The 15356-nt window shown below is 42.7% G+C and overlaps 1 protein-coding gene across 1 annotated transcript; it reads left to right on the top strand.

The window, feature by feature from the left end:
* Positions 1-11521: 11521 nt before the first annotated feature.
* On the top strand, positions 11522-15356 carry LOC136666208 (uncharacterized). The gene is made up of 5 exons (XM_066644281.1): positions 11522-11658; positions 11893-11997; positions 13331-13414; positions 13927-14333; positions 14451-15356. The coding sequence occupies exons 1-5, from the start codon at positions 11522-11524 to the stop codon at positions 14966-14968; spliced, it is 1251 nt and encodes a 416-aa protein (XP_066500378.1). The 3' UTR covers positions 14969-15356.

Consider the following 15356-nt stretch of genomic DNA (forward strand, 5'->3'; position numbering starts at 1 on the left):
TGTATGTGTGTGTGTGTATGTGTATGTGTGTGTGTGTATATCTGTATGTGTGTATTTGTGTGTATTTGTTTGTGCGTGTGTATTTGTATGTGTGTGTGTATATGTGTGTGTGTATGTCTGTGTATGTGTGTCTGTGTGTGTGTGTGTATGTGTGTGTCTGTGTGTATATATGTGTGTGTGTGTGTATATATGTGTGTGTGTGTGTATATCTGTGTCTGTGTGTGTGTGTGTGTGTGTCTGTGTGTGTGTGTTCCACATTAAAGAAGTAGTATATATTTGTTGTTATTGACACATTCAGTGTGAGAAATGATTTAAATTATTTCACTGATCATTAAACAGGTTGTTATTTTCCAGCAGCTGTTCATCTGTGAGTGACTCTCAGAGCGGGAACAGAACCGGACCCTGAAAGAACAGAACCAGACCCTGAAAGAACAGAACTGGAACCTGAAAGAACAGAACTGGACACTGAATGTACAGAACCAGACCCTGAAGGGAAAGAACCACACACACAACGAAAAGAAACGGACCCAGAATGAAAAGAACCGGAGATAGGGCTGCACTGATCCGATATTAGGATCACGTCTTGGTCCCAGAGTTAAATAATTAGCTCTGTTTCAGATAAAATCCAGAGACACAGGACCAGTCCTTTCACTTTCAGCTCAAGTCTTTAAGTTAGTTTTTTTTTTTTGCTCTTTTTCAACCGCTGCTACATTTTATTTTGAATTGCACTGAATGTTAGTTTACTGTGTTTACATTGTCTGATCTCTGACTGTATTTGTTATTTCTTTGGATTCTGTTCACATTCAATATTTCAAAATGAGATTAATAACTGTCTGTGTGTTTGACGAAGAGACGCTACTTTTTTTTCATTTTTGAGATAATTTTTATATGATTCCCATTGTGTTTCTTTAACATAAAATACAACTTCAGTGGAACTACAACACACAACTTTGCAGTATAACCATACACACTGTGATTAATGTTCATAAATTACAGCCCTTATCCATATCACAGGCTCTTATTATATTTACATTAACACATCTATTGAGAACAGTTCTATTAGAGTTGCCTTTCCATCTCAATGTTACACCCCTTTTTTATTTTTTACCCCTGTTTTATAATAAAAACAATCCGTTATAAAGTGACTATAATTCTCTAAACTGTCCTCTAGCCGTTATCGTAAACTAAACATAAAAAACACTCCCTTTCTAAAATCTTATGGTGATCATTGTCTTAGAAACATTCTCAAATTCACAGAGAGAGCATTTAGTTTTAAACTGTTGCTCACTCTTTCCTTTACCTTTCCTCTGCCACAGACTGAAATATTAAAACAGAACTGTGTTTACAACAAACAATCATTTCCTTCCTGTGGAGCGTCTGTATCTAAACTTTGTATAAAGGTCATAAAGGTCCCCACATTTTTTCAAAAATACTTATTTCTCCGTGTGTTATTCTTTCTACTGGAGATTTAGTCACATTTGTCTTCTCCAGTGTGAAGTATTTGGTCTGTGGTGTTAATTCTTTTACATTTAGAAAAATACGGTCCATTAGAATCATTTCATATTCAGTAAAGTTATGATTTTCTGGGTTTACAATAAAAACAATTTGGAATCCAATGGAATATCTTTAGAAATAATCTACTCACACATCGCTCTTATCTCCTCCCAAAATGTTTTAATTCTCGTACACGGCCAGACAGTGAAGAGAGGTACCTTCAGCCTCTGTGCACGTATCTGATATATTTTTATTATATACCTTTAGTTTCACAGGGGTTATATAAATTCACATTAACAATGATACTGTGTTAATCTGAGGTGTGTGTTTATCGACTGAGTGTGAATTTCATCACTAGCTCATTTCCAGTCTGCTACTGAAATGTCGGTTTCCAAACATTAAGCTTCTGCAGAGAATTCTCTGGAGAATTAGATAAAAACAACATTATAAAATTCTGATATGACGCTCTTTCTGAAGTGATCCTCTATCATTTTTTAATCTAAAGCTTGTGGTGGTTTAAGAAGTGAATTGTTTTGATTTGTTTTTATAAAACGTCTGAGCTGAAGGTATTTGAAAAATTTCTCAGAACTATTTAGTAATTTGAACGTGCTAATGACACACCCCAGGTTCACACACATCAACAGATAAATGTGTAGGTGAGAAAACAACAATAATACACCTGCACATGTGTGTAATGTGTTGGGAAACTACAGTCTTTTGGTAAATTTTCCTGAGAACCTTCTACAGTGGAATATTTAACTCTGAGGCCCTTCAAACTGGAGTCTTTTAAGGACGACTCTCAGAAATGTCTCATGGGTTAAGTCTGTCGTCTCTAGGAATTCTAGCAAAGATCTCGTGGAGTTGTGTTTGTTTAATCGAGAAAAAGATAAAGGATTCATGACGATGATGATGTGTGTGAAATATAAATATTTACGTAAAGGGCTCATATCTTATATTTCTGTTCATTTATTTAATTTCCCCCTCTTTTTAAACAGTTTTAATTCATTTTTTACTTCACACTTTTCACACCTGTGTTTCCTGCTGCAGATCAAAGGCTGACATATGCAAATGACCTCAGTAGTGATTGGCTGAGTAGATCACGGGTGTGTGTTTGCAGAGTCTGATGCGTGATTAGTGATGTGTGATGATTAGTTCTTACGCTTCATTAAAGGTGTAGAATGATCTCTTTGGGGAACACAGTTCCACTGTTCCTCAGCCTTTAAACCCCACTCTAGCAGCTGCTCCAGAGCGCCTCCTGTCTGTGGACAGAGGATTCAACTCTCAGCGAATGAAGGAGCAGAATTCTCTCAGTTAAAGGAGCGTCTACAAATGTTTGGACCTTTTTTTTTGGATGTTAGTTATTTCAGGATATGGGCCCTTTAATTAGATCTGACACGTTATGCTAATTAATGCTAATGTCAATCCCCTTGGAGCAAATCAGCTGCAGAAGACAGTCTGGCTGTGGTTTAAATTACTGTGTGTGTGTGTGTAAGGAGGCTGTACTGTACTGTAGGGGGCAATGATCACCTGCAGAACGACAGTGAAGCTGCAGTGACCGGGCTGCACCAGCAGAGGGAGGTGTTTAATCAGACACTAATGTTAAATTGGGAACATTTTAAATAAGAAAATTAAAATAGCTCCAAAATCCTGTGCCGGGAGCAAATGGAGAAAATCTACCTGTGGATCAGCTTTCTTCACTAAAACTCACACGTGTGCCATCACACCCTCACAGAGATATTCCAGGATTTAGTGTAAGGCAAGGCAAGGCAAGTTTATTTATAGAGCACCTTTCATACAGAAGCAATTCAAAGTGCTTTACAGAAAAAGAAATTACATTAAAGCCCTCACAGGGGAGAAGAAGCTCGACCAACCAAGGGTGTGTTCCCACGTTGCGCCCAATGATTCCGGATAGACTCCGGACCCACCGCCGCCCTGAACTGGACAAGGGTTAAATAAATGAATGTATGAATTAGGACATTTTAATTATATTTTTGGCATATATCTGCGTGACTGGTTGAATATGTGAATGACTGGGTGAGTAAGAGACACTGGAAAACTCAGGACAATTTGCACACTCATTAAGGTCTTGCAACAAATTACTATCAATGATAGATTTTTTTGTGTGGGGTTTAGAGGACGCTTTTTTTTTGACGCTTTATGAATTCCTTTGGACTCCACCTAGAGTCACGAGAACATTTTCAGGAAATCTGACCAAGACACACCTCAGCTGATGATAAATTGTGAAGGAATAGTCGATTACTCAAACGATGATGTACTGAGAGGTCCCTGAGACTCAGCACTAAACCACAGGGGAACATTAACACGGTCACAGTACAGTAGCTAAGAAAGTCAGGAAATTAGTTTGAACAAAACTGATGTCATTAAACACGTCTGAGTGGCTCCATCCACAACATGAAGTCAGACATTTCAAATTTGTACATTTTTGATATATTTTCTACAATTATTTTCACAAAATATTTTCTTTTAAACTCCTTTCAAGCATTTAATCAGAGTCCTTTGATGTTTAATAGGAATATACCTCAGATATATCTGATCATAAATCACAAACAAACAAGGGCGTGTTCAGGGCCGTTATTAGATCTGACTAGGGGTGTGAGTCTCTGTGTCTGGAGATTCCATTCTATTCTGATGGTCTATAAATGTTGTTTAAATTTTGTGATTGAAAAGATGAAAAGACGAAATGACAACGTAAACAAATAGAACATTTATTTAAAACAATGTTAGATTCATTGCTGTATCAAACCTTTTTTGCATCATTTTATATTAAATACCAAAATTAGGATTGTGCATAAAAATCTGTAACTTAAATCACCAGAATCTATCAATGAAATAATCATTCAAAATACATTAATACCCAAGTAAACAGACTCCTGTCTAACGTAGTGCACTGACCTTTAACTGAAGATAAAATACAGACTTTAAAGTCATAGTGCATTACTGCATTTACATTTTGTAAGTCATTAAAACTTCATAGACGTTATAACTGTATTGAACTAACGTTTGCTACATTTACAGAACGTTACCTTCATATTTATATTTGGTCAATTTTGAACAAAATTTTAAAACCTGTGCAGGTCTTCATCGAAACGCTAACACTTCTGTTCTGTACGTAATTTATAAACCACCCAAACTGTATTGTTTAGAACGTTTGTTCATCAGGTAATGACTAGATTCTTCTGCAGAAAAAGAGGCTGATCATCGTGGTCAGAAGTAAGTGCTCTGCAGAAAACACTCATTCTGCGGTAAACACTGGTGCCAGGGATGCATAGGGAGCGTTTAGCCATTTTAGACAGTGGAGGAAACTCTCCCTCATCAAATCTCCACCACTGGAGAGGGTCTTCTTGAGCTCCTCTTCAGCTGTGGTTCTGTGGATTGAGGGAGGACACTGACCTTGGTAAATGTCTTTTCTTTTTGGAGAAGGACCTTCGTCTTGGCGACGTTGTGTATCATCTGACCTCTCTTCAACCTGTTAACAGACACACATTAAGTTTTTTTGCATAGAAATCATATTGAGTTTTATTTATAATGTGTGTGTGTGTGTGTGTATAATTTTTTTGTATAATGTGAGAATAAAAATTACCCCCTGAGCTGTAGCTTCATCTATTAGTTTCCTAGGGATCTCCTGACGCTGCTCTTCAGTGTGAAATGTGAGTGTTTTAAATCTCAGATCCAAGGTAGAAGCAGTATACAGAAGTGCCTTACTCTGCTCACTTGTGTATCTCTTTGCTAAATCTTTGTTGATTGCTTTTTGTAACTTCACAGACAACTGGTGTATCACAGAAGTTTGCCTGTGTGTGTCAAGAAGCAGCTGAGCATGCAGTGGAGTGATTTCTGACAGCGTTGGTGTAGAGTCCTCTGATATTCAATCAATCAAATTTCATTTATATAGTGCTTTTCACAACAAAAAGTCGTCACAAAGCAGCTTTACAGAGATCCGGGTCCAAGCCTCCTATGAGCGAGCCAGGGGCAACAGTGGCAAGGGAAAACTCCCTCAGCACACGAGGAAGAAACCTTGGAAGGAACCAAGACTCATTCAGGGAGCCCATCCTCCTCGGGTCGACACCGGAGAAAAAGATACGATACAATATTATGATATTATGTTGGTGGCATCTTTCAGAGGCTTGAGAGTCATAGCTATTTCTTCAGCATGGTGACGTCAGTCTCATTGAGAGTGCTAATGTCCACGTTTTCTACACCTGGGGTGAAAGGTAGGCAGCGTAAATTGCAGGCTGCTGCTCCAGGAATATTTCAAGCATCTCATAACCGCTGTTCAATCCTGTAACAACATCAGATTTTACAAACACATGACTTCTTCTGCCAGTCATTTGTAATGGAGTGTGCCATAAATGTGACAAACAACTCGATGGCTCTTGAGTCAGACATAAGTGCTACTCTAGTGGCATTAATCAGAGCTTCTCCCACTTTTTTCTTTGTTTCATGGTAGAATTCTGGTACTGCTTTATCGCTAAAAAACCAACGTGAGGGTAGAACGTACCTTGGGTCCAGCGTTTTAGCTATATACCTGAACCCCTCGCCTTCATCTGAGCTGTATGGTTGTAAATCTTTTGTGATATAGCAGGTGATGGAGCGGGAAATCTTCACAGCCCTTGGGAATTAGCTGGAAGTTTGTTGCATTGCTCCAGAGTTTGCTGATCTGCTGCTTTTGGATGCTTTTCAAATTCTTTTAGTTCAGGGTAATGTCGCGCCAAACGGGCCGTGCATTTGTCCTATTTCAGAAGTTCCTCAATTTCATTTTACACTGCTGGCAAACAATTGTGCTCATGTCAAGCTTCCTCTTTCCCGGGACATTGTAGAAACCAGATTGTGCCCAAACACTGACTTTTAGCGACAACGGGGCGGGTTGAATCACACTCTCCTCCTGCTCCATGCTAGCTGACTCCATTCAGACAAAAGCCCGTGGCTAACTAGCTGGCTGTATCGTGGCCTAAACGGCATTCTTCTGCGGTGGCCGAGTGGACATCTAATGCGATATGCAGTACTCCCAGGACTAGGCTTGGCAAAGAAAAAAAAAATGCATTTTAAAATTGATTTTTGGGCATTTACAATCGATTCAGAGTCGCCAGGACTAGGAATCTTGATCCTTTAAAGAATCGATTTATTTCAGCACCTCTAGATCTGACATCCCAGTTCAGCATAGAGGTAAACTATTGACTCTATGGCGCCACCTAGGATTCAAATGCAATTAAAATGTTGGAAATCTCAGTAAATTTCACAATCTAAATAAAATTTAGAAAAAATATTCAGTTGTTTTATTATTTACTTTGGGAGTGGCCAGTGGACTCAGTAGCGCCTCCTCAAACTTTTAAAGAAATCTGACTGTCGTTGCCACTGTCTTTGTCCGAAGCTCAGGAAATTTGGAAGGAAGCTTGTCCTCACTCTGACGGACACATACCCGTGATTAAATATCGGACGGGCTTCTGTTTGTGTGAGCCAAAAGAGTCGGGGTGGGGTGTGATTTGGTTTTAAGACAGTGCTGTAAAATAAATTAAACTCTGCAACTGTAGGGGGAGCCCAGGAGCAAAAATTACACACTTTACCTAGTGTTGTGTTAACCCTCCCTTCTCTCTCCCTAAAGCAGCATGTCGGTTGGGTCAGAGTCTCCCGGCTGCAGGTCTGAGGCGAGTGATGAGTCCATGCAGAGGTTTATTGACTTTAAAAGAAGGAAACAGAACGATGGAAGGTACATTTTCACATCTTTTGCTGTAATTCTCTGTGTTTGTGTGTGAAGTTTGACCTGATTTTCTCGGAGCCCTGAGCCGTGGAGCATCTGAAATTCTGTAAGGAGCCAGAATCAGAAAGTTACAGCGACTGGTCTCCTCAGGTCCCAAACGCTCTCATAGAGCTGTTACAGAGGAGCTGAGGAACACAGCGGGAAACACCACACTGTCACTGCTCTTCTGGAATGTGTTGAGGGTGTCACATTCAGTGTATGCAAATATATTTAAAAAAAATACCATGTCAGCTTTTAAAATAGTCTTTGTAATGTTTTGTATCAGCCATTTTGGAATTTCTGCATATATTTTTTTTTATATTCTTTTTTATATCACTTCTTTCAAACTCGAAGCAATTCATCAGATTCCCTTTATATTTAATAGAAATATACTTTATATCTGATCATAAAATGAGAAGTGTACACTTCAAACGAGGGCGCAATGGCGGGCAGCGGTTTGGATTGAGACACCACTCCAAAACAGGAAGTGGATTTGTCTTGGAGATGCTTGTTGTTTGAGGATGAAACTCATGAACTTTTCACACGTGTGTTCTAGGCCGTCATTTGATATGACATCACAGTTCAGCATAGAAGTATCCTATAGCGCCACCTAGGATTCAACTGCAAAACTGATGCTTTAGCGTGTTCACAATTAAAAAGCCTTTGCTTTGGAGAGTTGGAAATCTCAGCAAATTTCACAGTAAATCCTGGAAGTTTATTTCATTGTTTTATCATATACTTCAGGAGTGGACCGTGGACTCAGTAGCGCCCTCTAAAACATTTACGGAAATCTATGACTGTGGTTGTTACTGTCTTTGTCTAAAGCTCATTAAATCTGGAAGGAGCCGTGGCGGACATTTTGAAGTCGGCCATTTTGGATCCAGCTTTTGTTTTTTCAATGGGAAGAGGGTCATGTGACACATCAAACTTATTGGGAATTTCACAAGAAAAACAATGGTTTTTTGACCACTTATAAAATGTGTTCAAAGTGCTGCCCAGTGTTGGATTGTCAATGCAACCCTCTTCTCCCACTCTTCACACACTGATAGCAGGAGAAATGCTAGCACAGGCTTCCAGTATCCATTCCAGGATTTTATTAAGGTGTATCCATATACATGGCCCACCCTTTAGTCTTATTAGTCTTGTGTTTGACACGTTTCATTTGGGAAATGTTCATAACACATTTTTATTTTGTATTTCACTGAACAGTTCATCACCAGCTTCGACCGACTTTTTCTCTGTGGAGAGTGACCCGCCCGGGGACGCCTCGCTCTGCAGCACGTCTCAGGGTGGGAACAGGGCTCCAGAGCGGAGGAAGAGGAAGCTGTCTCTGAGAGAACAGAACCTCGCCCTGAGGGAGCAGAACCTGGCTCTAAAGGAAGAGAACCGGACCCTGAATGAACAGAATGTCAAAGAAAAGCAGGCCCTTAGTGAACACAACCATGCTCTAAATGAACAGAACCGGACCCTGAATGAACAGATCCTGGCTCTAAAGGAAGAGAACCAGACCCTGAATGAACAGAACCGAGCGCTAAATGAAGAAAACTGGACCCTGAATGAACAGAAACTCAAAGAAAAGCAGGCCCTTAATGAACAGATCCTGGCTCTAAAGAAAGAGAACTGGACCCTGAAGAAAGAGAACTTTTCTTCTCCATCAACTTTCCCTCTGTCCTTCTACAGATCCCCGTGAGGAGAACCTGAGTACACAGTTTCCAGTGCAGCAGTCAGACCTATCCTCCCTGTACCACATATCAGATATGTTCTGTATACATGATTACGACTTCAGCAGTGTCATGATGAGTCCCCCTGAATTTGAGAAAGAGGAGGGATATGAGGAAGAGGAGGAATCATAGGAAATTCCAGACTGAGAATGTACTCTTTACGTTATATTATTGTAGTTTATAATAATGTCAGTAATAACTGGCGAAGTACTGTAATGAGATCCGTTTACTTCTTCTTCCATCTTCAAGGAATTAGCTGTTTATCTTAGCTCCTTAGCAACCATCTCGAATATCGTCTCTGTCCGAATAAAAACACGTCCTGCTCCTGAAAAGGTAGCTTTTTTAGGTAAAGACTGTATTTCTCTGAGGGTCACAGTAAAAATAATCCACATATAAACACCATTTACACCCAGTGCAGCTCAGACATGTAACACGTCTTTATTGGGAGCGAGTCTAAAAGTTTCATATGTGAAATGGACGTGTGTGTGTGTGTGTGTGTGTGTGTGTGTGTGTGTGTGTCGTAGACAGTAAACACTGACAAACACAGAGTTCTTTTAGTGGATTCCCCTGAGCCACGTCCTCCTCCGTGTGACCACAGTCTGCAGCGTATTCTCCTCCAACGACCGCCGCTGTGAATCTTCACTGAACTAGATCCAGATCAGTTTATTAAATCCTTACTGTGAGTAATTACAGCCGCTGCTCTGATGTTACACGTGAGTAAACGTGAGATCAGTCATTGACTTTAGCTCCAACACTCAGACAGCTCCAGGAGAACGGGGCAGGGTGGAGATACGTGGTTTTGATGGAGGTCCAGCAGCCAGTCAAGAAACGTTAAAGAAACTGATTTTCCAGCTTTTCGTTGGTCAGTTTGATATCAGTCGTTATGAACAGACAGATTATTGTCTAAATAATCGATAAAAATCGATAAAAAATGGAGATACGTGTTTTTAATCAGACAGTGACGTTATGATAGAAACACCTTAGCACCCACCTGGAACACCACCATACCATAAAAGCACAGAAGCCCATCTCCTCTTTATGTCAGTGAGGTAAAGAATGCTCTGTTAGCCATATTAGCATTTTTAACACTGGATCGAATGGAAAACTGTTAGCACTTTATCCTCCAGTGCATTTCTCACTTAGGAGTAATGAGTCACACGGAGGGCAACGGTACCGGTGTCTATCAGCATGCCCATATGTCAATCATCTTACGGCCACACCCCTTTAATTATCAACAAACCTACACGACTCGGCTGGACTCAGCAAACTCCCGTTTCACCCTAATGCTCCTCGGATCGGTGGCTGACGAAAACCCCTTGATTTTATCCAGTGTCTCATTCCTGTTGCAGATCACTTCATGACACATGTAAAATCATATTTATAAAATGGTGCATATGTAAATCACTTGTCAGGTTCAAGTTGATATTAAAGTGTGAATCTGGAGTCCACCAAAGCACACACTGTGAAACAAGAACCCCCAGTTTTCTTTGTGCTGCCCGAGTCAGAAAACACAGGATAAAACCAGCCGTTCTTATTGTGTGCTGCGTTTTTTTACATATTGTGCAGATGATTGAGAATTACAGCGCCCCCTGTCTGACAGCATCCAATCACAGCGCTGGACCCACAAGTAAAGGCAGGGGTAAGGTGTGTGTAACAGGTTTTATTTTCTGAATCTGAAACACTATTATTCTGATATTTTTGATGACATTTTTACAGTGTACTCAATCTGTAAAAAAATGATTTTATATACTTGAAATAAAGAGTGCTGCGGTAATCGGGAAGTGTGTGTGTGTGTGGAGTTGCTGATTTGTTTACGGAAGTAATGGTGTTTTAAAGGGGATTTCACTCCTGTTCAGGGGCTGAAATTGTGATGCATCATGGGATTGCTTTAGCAGCTGAGGAACAGTTTGACGCTGCTTTAAATTTCAGCCAGATTAAGGTGTCTCAGTAGGCAGTGTATTTAAGGTGTCTAAGAATAGAGATGTCACTGTGATGTACAATGGTCTCTGTCTGACAGCTCACAGGAACCACGCAAGAGCAGGTACCAAAAAAGAACCCGGTTCCGGGGCAAAGTATACCTAGTGCAGTAGTTCTAATGTCCCTCAGGTCTTATCCACACTCAGCTCAGGTTTTTCCATTTATTTTATTTTAATAGATTAGTCCCGTAATCAGTGAGGAACTGTGTATAATTGTTTTACTCCGTTTCAAAGTGAGTTCCTGTTAAATCCACCTCTGATCAATTCAGGGCTCATTCAACCAATAGGAAATCTGTTTACAGCCAGGACATTGAGGACAGTAGACGGTGGGGGACAGTGGAGGAGAATAGAACCAGACGTCCTCCTCTAAAAGCCCCTCACAGAAAGTGATGACAGTAGACGGTGGGGGACAGTGGACGGTGGGGAGTCTAGATACAGAACAAACCTTATACAAACCCTCTATAGTCCTGGTAAAAAAATACGCCCTGTGCCTCGTTCTGAGTTTCAGATGAACACCAGATCTCCACAAACTCCGCCCACTTTCTGCTTTATGATAAAATCCTGAAAATCCACTTTCCATGAAACAGAAAACCTCTCTGAACCAACTCCACCTGCGTCTCACACACAACCCTCCGAGGAAGGAACACACACCGGACGAAACCATCCAAGCCGCTCTTCTGGATTTGCAGATGACCGAGGATCAAATGGAGAACAGGTAAAACCCAGAGCTTTATAACACTCTGTTAATCACATTTACCCCTGGGTGATGGTTACTGCTCACACTCAGCGTCTGGTGTCGGTCACTGCAGCAGAAACAGCTCCTACAACTGGGTTAAACACAACGGAGACACGATGTCCTCTGTCCCTCAGACGACGTCGAACGCTGTTCGTGCTGAATCTCGGTCTGTTTGGGAACACAGGAACTCTGTTGTGTTTTATTTTGAAGCAGGAGTCCGGGAAGGTCCAGTTCTCCGAGCCGTGAGTCTGCGGCCAGCGGGTGGTCAGCAGATCGACTCATCGAGTTCAAAGGAGGGAAGAACCCAGAGGATCAGAGGTAGGGAACACATCCTAGTTTTAGTGGGAGTTCCCGGAGCCAGAGCCCTGTGAACTGTATTATATTTATCACCCCCAGGGAAGGTGTTAGTGGACGCTTTGTTCCAAAGTCCTTTAATCATGTTTTCACTTGTGTTTGTTCCTAAAGTAAACAGTGGGTCAGGGGCAGTTCCCCGAGTCGTGAGTCTGAGGCGAGCGGACGCTCCGTGGAGCGACTCATCGGTCTGACCGGAGCGAACCAGCCCGACACTGGAAGCATTTTTATATCTGTCCAAAGTGTGTGTGTGTGTGTGTGTGTGACAGAGTGAATGTGTGAGTGACAGGGTGAACGTGTGAGTGTGTGAATAACTGTGTAAATGTGTGATGGCTTGTGCCTCTGTGAGTGAGTGTGTGTATGACTGAGTAATGGACTGTGTGTGAATGTGAGTGAGTGTGTGAATAACTGTCAGTGTGTGATGGACTGCGTGTGAGTGAGTGATTGAATGCTTGAATAACTGTGTGACTGATTGAGTGAGTGTGTGAATAACTGTTAGCGTGTGATGCACTGCATTTTTGAGTGACTGAGTGAATGCTTTAATAACTGTGTGAGTGACAGAGTGAATGTGTGAATAACTGTCAGTGTGTGATGGACTGTGTGTGTGAGTGACTGAGTGAATGCTTGAATAACTGTGTGACAGAGTGAATGTGTGAATAACTGTCAGTGTGTGATGGACTGTGAATGTGAGTGACAGAGTGAGTGTGTGATGAATTGTGTGTGAGTGACGGGTGAATGTGTGAATAACTGAGTGACAGAGTGAGTATGTGAATAACTGTCAGTGGACTGTGTGAGTGACTGAGTGAGTGTGTGAATAACTGTTAGTGTGTGATGGACTGTGTTTGAGTGACTGAGTGAATGTTTTAATAACTGTGACTGACTGAGTGTGTGTGTGAATAACTGTCAGTGTGTGATGGACTGTGTGTGTGAGTGACTGAGTGTGTGTGTGAATAACTGTCAGTGTGTGATGGACTGTGTGTGTGAGTGACTGAGTGAATGCTTGAATAGCTGTGTGACTGAGTGAGGGTGTGTGAGTGAGTGTGTGAATAACTGTTAGTGTGTGATGGACTGTTTGAGTGATTGAGTGAACACTTGAATAACTGTGTGACTGAGTGAGTGTGTGATGGTGCAGATGGTAATTGTGAATATTAGACAAATGAAAGAGTTACTGGACAGTTGTTGTTACAGATTATTTAGTGTGTTTTAAGGAATAATGCTCCTCTGTGTGTTCTAAACCAGCTGTTACACTGACACCTAGAGGCCTGGCTGTTCATTAACGTGTAAATGTTGTATACAGCAGGAGAGGGCCACGGCGGTCAGACTCCCGCTCAGGGACGAGTGGCTACTCCACAGCGAGTGGGACAGTGTCTGTGGACGTCCTCAGGTACTTCACCCCCCCACCGTCACACACCACTTACACCCTTACAGTAACTCACACTAAATAATAAACCCTCCTGTTGCTCTGCATACTTCATTGCCCCGCTTCCCCCCTGTTCCTCAGCGCTCAGGACCCCCACAGAGCAGGTGTGATGTGGTGGTGGATCATTCTCAGCGCTGCAGTGACACTGACGTGGTGGTGGTGTGTTAGTGTGTGTTGTGCTGGTGTAGAGTGGATCAGACACAGCAGTGCTGCTGGAGTTTTTAAACCCTGTGTCCACTCTCTGTCCACTCTGTGAGACACTCCTCCCTCGTTGGTCCACCTTGTAGATGTAGAGTCAGAGACAGTAGCTCATCTGTCGCTGCACAGTGTGTGTCGCCCGTCCTCTAGTCCTTCATCAGTGACACACACCTGCTCTGTGTTTTCCTGAAAAGGTGGGGTAAGAAAGTATGCAGAGCCACAGCTGGACTCCAGTGTAGAATGGGTGTCTTGGTTCTGTAGCGTTTGTAATGTTTCAGTGTCCAGGACAGTGGTGTGGACAGTGCTGTATCTGTGAGGACAGACTGGTCCCGTGAGGCACCGCCGAGCCTCCGCTCTGACGACCCCCGGGAGAACCAGGAGAACCCGGCCGAGCCCGGACAGGTGGCCTGTGACCTGTGTGAGGGCATCAAGCTGAAAGCTTCTAAATCCTGTCTGACCTGCCTCGCCTCCTTCTGCACGACACACGTCCAAGACCACCACACCGCCCCCGCTCTGCAGCGCCACCTGCTGGTGGAGGTCACCAAGAGCCTGGACGTTCTGCTGGAGATGGCTCACCTGAAGAAGGCCCTCGAGGAGGAGAGGAGGGAGAACGCGGCGCTGAGGCAGAAGATCTGTGCACTGAGGCTCCCCGACTACATCCGCACGGGGAAGACCCTCACAGCAGGTGAGAGACCACCGCAGGGCTCTATTCCGAGCTCAGGTAACCAACCCACTCTACACCAGTCAGGGGCTCCTCTCACTACATCTCTTTCCCTCTCTCTCTCTCTCTCCCTCCTCTCAGCCGACGTGGTGCTGGATCCCGCCACAGCTCACTGCTCCCTCGTTCTTTGTGACGGCGGTAAAGGAGTGCGACTGGGGGAGAGGAGAGCCGCTGATAACGGGGCGGAGCGGTTCGATAAGTACGAGTGTGTGGTGTCCACGCAGGGCTTCTCCTCGGGGCGGCACCACTGGGAGGTGGAGGTGAACAGGGAGTTCACTCTGGGGGTCTGCAGACACTCGGCTCCCAGGAGGGGGAGGTTCACCTTCTCTCCGTCTGTGGGCTACTGGTGTCTCTACCACTACAGACAGTCCTTCACCGCCCTGGAGGACCCCAGCAGACACCTGCCCCTCGAGACCCTGCCCCGGGTCCTGGGGGTCTGCCTGGACGTGGACGAAAAGTGGGTCACCTTCTACAACTCGGAGACCAAGGCCTGCATTTACACCTTCAGAAGAATGGAGTTCAGGAACGGAGAGAGGATCTACGCCCTGTTCGAGACCTCCTCAAAGTCCCAGGACCTGAAGATCAAAGCTGTGGGGTGAAGGGAGGGAGGATCTAGGGCTGGACAATAATTCAATATCAATAGACATCGTGATATAAAATGTTTCAATAACGATATAATTATTAAACACATTTTCAATGTTTAATTCACATTATTATATTATTTACTGCGTCTCATTGATGTTCATTCACTAAAGTTTAAGTTTAATTTTAAAGCATTAATCTTGACAAAGCCAGTAGTTTTATTTGATGATGTCATGTTTGTTGTTTGTTGGCAGTTGTTCTGTGGCTGATATATTGTTTTTATCGATATCAGAATTATATCGTATTAAGAAATACACTGTGATGTATATTTTGTCCACATCGTCCGGCTCTAGGAGGATCCCTCCACTTCACAACAGACAGAAACAGCACAACGTTTAATAGTTT

The sequence above is a fragment of the Hoplias malabaricus genome, chromosome 14 (assembly GCF_029633855.1).
Source record: "Hoplias malabaricus isolate fHopMal1 chromosome 14, fHopMal1.hap1, whole genome shotgun sequence".
NCBI lineage: Eukaryota > Metazoa > Chordata > Actinopteri > Characiformes > Erythrinidae > Hoplias > Hoplias malabaricus.